Raw genomic sequence first — 10,204 nt, forward strand, 5'->3', positions numbered from 1 at the left:
TCGATAGTAACCAATGAAAGAATGGCCACAAGTCATTTCCAGAAACGGCGCCTGGGTCGTTTTTTGAACCATAAATAAGTAAAAATTTCTATTTCTATTTCTGAAAATAAGTGAAACGAAGCAGTTTTATCAAACGCTTTTTACTCCATTTCTGCTGTTTCTGGAAACAAAAACGGCAGAAACGCGTTTCTTGAAACGTTATCAAACGGACCTAAGAGTTTGTGCGTTTAAACTTGACATTCTCGCTCATTCTGCTGACATTCAATTCGAGTTCGAGGTGGGGTAAATGTAGTGATGAGAATAATGGAGGAGTTCCCTTTCAGGAAGGGGCGGTGCAATCGATTTTGGGTCTCTGAGATTTGGGATTCGGGATTGATCAGGATAATGGGGTTTGGATGCGGAAGAGTGGCAGGTGCGAGGGAGGCTTGGCGGATGGAGATGAGGCAGAAATTGCACGGCTTGGCGGAAGGATTTCAAGTTGCAACGGCCAATTCTGTTGGCAAGATGGAGGTGTGATTGCAGGTGTGGATTTGGGAGCAGCGGCTGTATCTTGGCAGGTTGTTTTCCCGTTATGTGACAGAATGCGGTCCCTAATGGTTCTGGGGATGATCATATATTAGAGTCACAGGGAGGAGAGGACTTGGAGAAGATCGCAGCATAGGAACGGAAGCAATTCTCTCGAGAAACCCTAGTTGCTCCAACGAGAGATTTTCACTCCAAACACAAGCTCGGGAACGCGGATTCGGCCTTGTTTGCAAGGTGTTTTCCTTAATTGACTGGTTAATTAATGCTGAAGACTGAATTCTTTAATGGTTATATTTTAAAGTTATGTTAAGAATTAGGGTTTTGAATTTTGAAGAGAGAGAGAGAGAGAGAGAGAGAGAGAGAGAGAGCAGTGGAGGGAGTTCGGCAGCTTCTCACGCGGGTTTAGGGTTGGGTTTTTTTATATCGGGTAATCCGGATTGAATGGGAAGAGGGTTTTTAGGGTCTTTCATCATTGACCGTTGGATTAATTAATTACACGTGGAGGGTCGGGGTGGGTGGTTGGTAGGTCGCTGGTTGAGAGGGTTGTTGCCTCGTTGGAGAGGATCCCGAGTCACCGAGTCCCGATCCGTCGTGGGCTTGCCTCACTGCTATAAAACTAAGCCCCGTTTCCATTTTGAAATACCCAAGAGAAGTGTCCACGATCTTCATAGGCAGTGGAAGTATATCATCTTTAGGATTTAGATGATATATCATGGATGATGGATTAGGTGGTGCTAATAGGTAATGGTGTTAATGTTAATGTGGGATCTCATTGCTGTTTCCATCTCACGTTTTATCTCATGGATGGAGGATTAGAATTGATTCATGTTAATTGGTCTATTCGTTGCAAAATCATATGCGTACCTCTCTTGATTAGCATGCATTGACCTATTTTCACTTGGGGATGAATCATTCTTCAAGGCTTAACCATGTAAAAGTCCATCATTAGTGTCCTAGGATCCATTTCATTGGTGTCATTATACTAATTATGGTTGTTTATATTATTGTCACCATTAGTTGATTTATTTTCTTGATTCATTATATGTTATATTTCATTTCCTTGTCTCTTCGTTGTTTAATATTTTACTTAATCATATATATTAACCTTCGTTTTGTACCGTGTGTATGAGGTAAGTCCTTCACCTTCATTTGGTTTCTTTGTTTTAATTTCTTGTATATTAATTCTAACAAATTCTTGTATTATGGTAGAAGCATGTTAATTGTTAGAGTTTGAGAATATTTATTATTGAATTAAAATATCAAATAAATAGGAAGATCGGTTTAACTAGGTACATCAAGGTGTCTAATACCTTCCTTGGTCTGCGACCTGATACAAACCTGACTTTTGGTCAGAGCAATTTACTCTGCCAGGAACATAGTTGTTCCTCCAAACATAACTAGTGCTGCAATCTCCTTTAAGTAGTAGTAATGCAATAATCTCTTAAATGTTGCTTGGAAATGGAAATCTGAAGAAATGATTTCTTCAAAACGTATAGCATCTAAAAGTTCTCACAAGTCCTTGCTCCTCCAACAAAATATGCTAAATTAGTTACATGTGCTTAGTTGAACAATTGGAACTAATTACAACTCCAACCTGATAGTTCTTGTCCTCTTTTTCTTTCTGCAGGCACAAATAAAGATGTGTGACCCTGATGTCAGCCTATGAGAACAAATCAAATGAGGGATTAGCTTCAAACCAGTCAACTAAACATGTAATGGTAACAGTATTACATGGAACAATATTGAACATTTATGGCTTGAGAAGTTACAACATAATACCCTCAATGGTGCCAAAATATTTTAAAGAAAAAAAAAAAAACCTTAGAAATACTAGACCTTTCTCAAGAGCTGCAATTTATAACTAGTAAATACAGATTTCTAGTTATCCAAAACTTTCAACCCAATAGTATCTCTCTGGATATTGATGATTGATTTTCACTTCTTGTAGGAGAATTCAGCTTCAAAATCTTCTCCAGCCGCTCTTGAGTTTCTGTTTTGGCTTCCAGTACCAAATCATCAAGGAATCCCCTCTGAGGAAACTCTTCATGTACAATACTCTGATATGTCTCAAACTGCTCTTGTGCTTCCTCCTTTTTACCCTGCAAGCTGTTGATTATCCCCTAAAACATATATAATTGGTAAAAACAAAAATTAAACCTCAATCCAGTTCTTGCTTGTCTAAACTTATTGTTATTCTCAATAATCGACAAAGAAGAAAATTGGTATTTTGGACCATTGTACCCTTATACCTTACCATTTGATTGGTATGGATCAAATCGGAATCAAGGATCGGTCTCGGCTGATACCAATCCAATCCCGGCGATCCTGACTGATCCGCTATGATCCGATTTTTAAAATTATGAGAACCAATGCCTTTGAGGGCTTGATGAACCATAGAGATGGCGATAGAAGAAGTGACAGATTCTATAGCTCTTAGAGCAAGATAAGAGGGACATGGGCGATCTTTGCAAGGGATTCATCATTGAGCAAGGGGATGAGCTTATTAGTGGTAGGCAGTTAGGTAGTTGGGCTCTGACGCAAGTCTAGGGAAGTTGCTGGTTTAACCTCCTATCCCCACCTTCTTGAAATATACTTAATAATCAGTGTGGCCTAGTGACCCCCTTGTTGGCCCCTTGTGAGTTCTTGCCCCTAGTGAGCTTTTTAACCATTCCATCGCACTAATAAAGTGCTCTCCTCTATGCCATTTCATAATAGACCCTCTCCCTAGAAACTAATCAAATGTTACATGTTATGAATGTGAATGTAAATGTAAATATTTGAATCATTGACCAATTGAATTCAAATAAATAATAGATGAATATAATATTCGTTGGATTTCACATTGGATTTAGATAGTGAATATGTCAATTGGCAAAAAAAAAAAAATTAAATAAAAGAAGCAAGCTTAGATGTCTAGAAAAGAAGAGGAAGGGAAGAGACAAGCATGCTCAAACAGTGGGACGTAGAGAGAAGAAGAGCAGAAAAAGACATTAGAACATGTTTCATTCTTTAAGTTTGTGTGTGTGTGTGAGCATCAACTGGGTCTGGGACTCTCCTGTTGATGTTGGCTCATAAGTCATAAGATGTGACTGGAAAGGTTGAACGAAGGGCTAATAGCTCTCCGCACTAGATACTTGCCGAGGAATATAGGGAACCTAAGAGTCAAGTCTAGATTCATATACAATGCATCTTTGTTTTGATGCAGTGTGAACATTATCCATATCGGTATCGTTGGCTATTGATCTCAATTCCTAAAATTAGATGCAACTTGTCTGAGATGGATTGATCCATACCAATTGGGAGATGCACCAACCTAGACTAGGAGGATGAGTACCAATCAACTAGTAAGGTATATGGGTAAAATGGTACAAGATATTAATTTTTTATTTAAAAAAAAGGGTTAAGTCTATCCTATCCAATCCAAATCCGACTGATCCAATACTTTTCGATATCAGTTGAGACCGATTCCGAGTTTTAAAGCCTTGCAAGTGGGTGTATTTCTTAGGTGGAGAATGATAAAGATTAGAGAGAGAAAATGAAAGAAAGAGACAAAAGAGAGAGGAAAGAGAATCCAACTATTGAAGTGTCCAGGGGTGAAGAACCTTAAAAGACCCCGTCCAGTCCTTTTTTTTCTCTCTTTTCTATGACACTTTGATGTTGGAGATACGAATACTATAGCCGTACTGTAGCAACGGCTGTATGTGAATGTATAAATAGGAGGCTTGTTGTCTATGTAATGAAATGAATGGACTGGAGATTGCATTGGAAATAGTATTGGAATGAGAAAGCATGAAATTATAATGAAATATCTCCTCTTTCTAGTTCTCCCTTCTCTTTCCGGTTTAAGAGTCGTCTTCTCTCGTTCCTCCTACATGGTTTGAGAGTTGAGTTAGATCCAGCTCTCAGTTTCTTCAACATGGTATCAGAGCAGGTTCGGTCCTTGGTATAAGAGCAGGTTCGGTCCCTGGTATCAAAGGAGGTTCGGTCCCTGTTATCATAGAAGAGCAGGTTTTGTACCAGGTTCAAATTAATCAACAAAGATTGCACCACTAATGGGTGTGCTAGTTAAGCAATAAAGATTGCGCTTCCTCCACAATTCCAATTTTTTAGTGCGTTGATTGTATCCATACACTTGGAGAGTCTGAAGACTATGGCAAAATAAGAAGATTGGGGAAAGTTTTGGGTGCTATCAGTGTCATGTGTGGGAGCATAAATGTGTCACTCTTTGTTTCGAGGGCCATTGATGTCATGTGTGGGCACACGACTGAGTCTCTCTCTCTTTTTTTTCCCCTCGGTGTCATGTGTAGGCACACATTTGTGTCACGTGTGCACGTGCAGGGGAGTGTTGATTCTTACATTACTTCTCTACAAAGTTTTGAGTTGTTCAGGTGAAGCCTGCCTATCCATTGATGTCATGTGTGGGCATGCGCTTGTGTCATGTACAAAGAAACCAATTGGCATGCATGAGCGGGGGCGAGTGTTGGGGTTACAAAGCTACTTGTTGCACTCTTTCACTTGATCATTGGCAAGCTGGGCTTACTTGATCAATATGCTCCAGTTTGAGGGGGAGTGTTGGAGATACAAATACTATAGCATTACTGTAACAACGGCCAAATCACTGTAGCAGGGGTTAATCACTGTAGCAATTGCTATTTACTGTAGCAACAGCTATATGTGAATATATAAATAGGAGGTTTGTTGTCCATGTAATGAAATGAGTGCATTGGAGAATGTCTTGGAATGAGAAAGAATGAAATCATAACAAAATCTCTTCTCTCTTTCTAGTTCTCCCTTCTCTTGCCGGTTTAAGTATCATCTTCTCTCGTTCCTCCTACATGGTTTGGGAGTCAGGCTAGACCCGACTCTTGGTTTTTTCAACAATTGTCACCTGTCCATTGACTCTTGTCCTTATTCTTGATCGGTATCGGCCTTGACTGATCCTGTGATATAGACACCCGTCTAGTGACTCTAGTCCTTATTCTTGATTGATATCAGAATGGTATCGGCCTTGACTGATCCCATGACCGTTCCCAAGTTTTAGAACCTTGCTCCGAACCCATACACTTGCAGGGAACTGATGGAAGCCAATACCACTTTTTGCAATCATCCCAAATACTCAAAACCCATTTATTTCTATTGCAAATATATTTTTTTCTTTTTATTCTTTTCCTCTTATGTGTTTGTCAGGTCTTTGCACCTCAAATCAACAGTTCTAAAACTTGGGAACGGTCATGGGATTGATCAAGGATGATAAACTGTATCGGACTTTATCAGACAAATCTACCCTGTTTTTGGGGGAAAAAAAAAAGATTGAGATTTTATCATAGGACCATTCATGTGTATTGGGATCGGAAAGTTTAGGGTCGGGGATTGGTCAAGGTTGATACCATTCCAATTAGGCCGATGCTAACAAGTCGTGCCCTCTATACCCAGACACAGGTTGCATGAAAATATCACTTTGCACCTGTGTTGTTGATGCCTCCGCTTGCTCTCCCATCGGCCTGGGCACTGGTGCAATAGCCACACGACAGGCTCGCGTTCTCTTGCGGGATTTCCCTTGTTTCAAATACACTCATTTTTGACAATGAGATTCACCTTACTTTATAAATTTAAATTAAAAATAAAAAATAAAAAAATGGCAAAAAAGGAATAGAACTTTCATGTTTAAGATTCACCTTACTTTATAAGTTTTAATTAAAAATAAAAAATAAAAAAAAAAGGCAAAAAAGGAATAGAACTTTCATGTTTAAGCCAGTCTTCCTGACTACATCTTTTGGTTGATATTCAGATGGACTTCTTACCCAAAAAATAAAAATTGTTATATTCAGATGGACTTGAATTTTTATTTTTTATTTTTTGAGACTAAAATTAGAAGATACACTACTCTATTTTTTCTCTTTGGGTAGAACACTACCCTAATTTGTTAAGAACACATGGTTATTGGATCCTAATGAACATCAGATTTATATGTATGCCATCTGATAGCTCCAATTATCTAACTACTATAATCTCTACAAATGATTATCATGTGTGCCCTTCATAGATTTTGATATTTCTCTGCTTTAGATTATTCGGAAAGCCCGTAACTATTTTGTTTTTTGTCGGATAAACCCTGATCTTGGTTGTACCATGAACCTTAATGATCTATTTGACGGCTGAAGGTTGTCAGGCAGCCTTAAGGTCTGACCGGCCAGTGGTTCATTTTCCACATGTCCTGTCAGATGTCTCACCAGCTTTGTCTTCTGCCAACACCTTTGCCTTAACTGATGGGGCCTTCGACATTTGATACGAACCAATGGAAAAACAAGACATGAGGTTGAATATTGATTATTGACTTGACCAACTATTGACTTGAAGCTGATCGACCAGTAAAAAGCACAAGGAGAGTCTTGCAAGAGGAGAAGTTTCCTGATTCACACAACAATCAGACTAGATCCGCTAAAAATGGTGGAGGGTGTTGTCTCATTTCTTATCGGAAAATTGGACTCCCTGATATCACAGGAAGCTGATTTACTTGGTGGAGTTGAAAAGCAGATAGTGTCTCTTCATGATGAACTTGAGTGGATTAACTCTCTCTCTTAAGAGATGCTGAAGAAAAGCGCAGAAGATACAGAAGGGTGAATATATGGGTACGCCAAGTCAGAAATGTGGCTTATGATGCTAAGGATATTATTGATTTGTTCATGCTTAAGTCCAGCGACAACGGCAAAGAAATATGGTGCAGAGGTTTATGGGTTATCGCAAACATCTTTTTACCCAACACAAATTAGGGAAGCAAATGGAAGATTTCAAAAGAAGGATTGGAGAGATTTCAGCTAACAAATCCAAGTATGGGATGGAAGCTTTTGAAACTGGGGAGCCTTCTTCAGATCATTTGGATGATGGCTTAGCACGGAAGGTAAGGAGAGCTTCCATGAAAGAGGAAGTTGATGTTGTTGGCTTTGAGAAAGATATTAAGGAACTACTACCGAAGCTTCTGACAAAAGAAGATCCCCGGCAACTTCTTGTCGTTTCCATAGTGGGTATGGGTGGTTTAGGTAAGACCACTTTGGCTAAAACTGTTTATAATAGGAGTGATGTCAAGAAAATTTTTGATTCTTGTGCATGGATTTATGTCTCTCAAGAATACAAAATAAAAGATCTTCTCTTTGGGGCCATAGCACAACTAATGATGCACAAGGAGGAGGAGTTAGAAAAGAAGAATAAAGAATATTTAAAGAATATGCTCTCTAATTACTTGAAACAAGGGAGATGTCTGCTCGTATTTGACGATGTATGGAGGAGAGAAGATTGGGATAAATTAAGAGAGGCATTTCTAGGTCATCAGGATGATGGGAAACAACTGCGAGTGGTGCTCACCACCTGTAATGTGGAAGTAGCTAGACATGCTGACCCATTAACTGCTCCACATGAATTAAGACATTTAGGTGAGGAGGAGAGTTTTGAACTCTTCTCAAAGAAGGTCTTCCAATACCAAGTGGGAAATGAGGAAAGTGGTTACTCAAAGGAATTGAAAAAGCTTGGAAAAAAATTGGTTCCCAGGTGTGATGGATTACCACTTGCGATTGTCGTATTGGGAGGCCTTTTATCAACAAAGGATAAGAAACTTAGTGTGTGGACCAAAGTATTTGAAAGCGCATATTGGCAACTTAATCAAGGCCCACAGCAATGCAAGGACATATTAGCTCTGAGTTATGCGGATTTACCATTTTACTTGAAATCTTGTTTTCTTTATTTTGGTCTTTTCCCAGAAGACCATGAGATCCAATCTCGGAAATTGATTCAATTATGGGCTACGGAGGGGTTTGTACAACAGAGAGGAGATCAAACAATAGAAGATGTTGCAGAGGAGTACCTAGAAGAGTTGATTGAAACGAACATGATCCAAGCAGCAAGGATATCAAGTATGCTAGCACCCATTGTGTCTATCTCTCTCTTCCCTTTTTCTGAAATGACCTTCATATTCTTTCTGAATGATACTCCATCATGTGTTCCTATTGATGCTATCCGCTAGCATACTTGATATCGACGGTATACCTATCCCTCTCCCGGTAAGATAATTATGTAAATTTTCCTTTATTTATTGATAAAAAAGAATGTTGGATCCAAGTAATTGTCTTCTTACCAAAAAAAAGCAAGTCTTTTTTTTTAAAACAAGAAAAAAAGGGATCTTCACAAGTCTATTTATATATTTATCCTTTTGACTAACTCAATGGAGTTTGTTAATAAATTTGACTATTGTGTTGTTTTGTCCTGTGTTAGATGCTCCCTGGCCAGTTGATGAATCTGTTAGTTAAGCACATGCTATCAACCTTAAAAGTCTTCACAAGTCTTTATATATATTTATCCTTTTGCCTAACACTTGTTTGAATGGATTATTTTAATAGCTTTGAAGGCTTCTTGCAACCCGACTGATCTGATGGCTGGAGCCACTACAAAGAAAATAACTCTATAAGAAACGGTAGGTAAACCGTCCTCATTTAAAATATTACTTTGAATAAACTTTTAAACGTTTTTTGAATTATAAAAATCCTGATTCGACCTGCCCTCCACTGCCGTAAAAGAAAGTCTCGATTACCGTTTTGAAATACCCAAGAAAAGAGGGAGAGAGATTGAGAGTCCACGACTTCACAGTCGTGAAGTGCCCATCTCACATTGGTGGCAGTTTTTTTTAGAAACTACATTTACACCCCAGATTTAAGACCTTATGGAGACTTATACACCAAATATATCTTTTGCAAATGGATGGATGCTGATCAATTTGGCATACCTTCCTCTCATACGACTTTACAAAAAGAATATGGGCTGCTAGCCCTTAGGGGTTGAGAACCGAGAACATCTCTGCTACATCTCTTTATAATTTGATTATATAATTTCTTAATGCCAACTCCATCTCGTATAATCATACTACCACATTTCTGTCTAGCTTTATGGTTTGTCTTGCCCATAAGACGACGAACAATTTAGTTAACTCGAACATCTCACAACCGAGCATAGATGTATTAAACTATTTATTAATCTAGCTTCTTTCTTTTTCTTCCAGTTTTTCTTATCAGAAAAAAAAAAGATAGTGGTCTTGGTCGGGGCCAAGTGGGGTTTGTAGTGCCAGTATTTCAATGGATTGATACAAGATAGTAGTCCTGGTCATCCAAGGTTAGTCAAAGGTGCTAATGGTTTAATTGGAGTTTTCAATTAATGTACCAACCCAGATTGACATGACTGACGTATAGAGTGGTCTATGAGGACAACTGATTGTGATGGTTCGTAAGCTTCAACTAAGGTTCATAGTGTTTGTATTTCCATTGACTGATACAAGATAGAATTCTTAGTCATCCAAAGTCGGTCAAAGATGTCAATGAATTAGTTGGAGCTTTCAATGAATGAAACGGACCCAAGATGACCTGACTTTGGGATGGTCTCAGCTGGTTTGGTTCTCTCATAGCTCCCAATATTAGTTCATTTTAAAATTTGGAACAGGGCAATGGCTACTATCTAATCTTAAGAAAAGGACTTATGGATGCATAGAAGCAGTTCGGTCACATCAAGCTCACCAAAAGAAAACTTGCTTTGAACATTCACTATTGCCGAACTACTTAAGCATCCCTAAAAATGTAGTTTCTAAAAAAAAACTGCCACCAATGGACTATTAGCTAGTGCTATAAACTTATTTTATCTTCAC

At 38.6% G+C, this 10,204-nt stretch overlaps 1 protein-coding gene and 1 long non-coding RNA gene across 2 annotated transcripts; both read left to right on the forward strand.

Moving 5' to 3' along the window:
• The first annotated feature begins 219 nt into the window (after positions 1-219).
• LOC122066696 lies at positions 220-3,411 on the forward strand. Its single transcript, XR_006136433.1, has 3 exons — positions 220-759; positions 2,153-2,243; positions 2,474-3,411. It is a non-coding gene; the product is annotated as an uncharacterized LOC122066696 (long non-coding RNA).
• Positions 3,412-7,240: 3,829 nt separating this feature from the next.
• Positions 7,241-8,429, forward strand: LOC122066695 (putative disease resistance RPP13-like protein 3; the record flags this gene model as incomplete). The annotated part of the gene is made up of 1 exon (XM_042630538.1): positions 7,241-8,429. A coding segment is annotated over exon 1 (1,189 nt), but the record flags the coding sequence as incomplete, so codon positions are not given.
• Between the last annotated feature and the right edge of the window lie 1,775 nt (positions 8,430-10,204).

Source organism: Macadamia integrifolia, unplaced genomic scaffold (assembly GCF_013358625.1).
Source record: "Macadamia integrifolia cultivar HAES 741 unplaced genomic scaffold, SCU_Mint_v3 scaffold2529, whole genome shotgun sequence".
Taxonomy (NCBI): domain Eukaryota; kingdom Viridiplantae; phylum Streptophyta; class Magnoliopsida; order Proteales; family Proteaceae; genus Macadamia; species Macadamia integrifolia.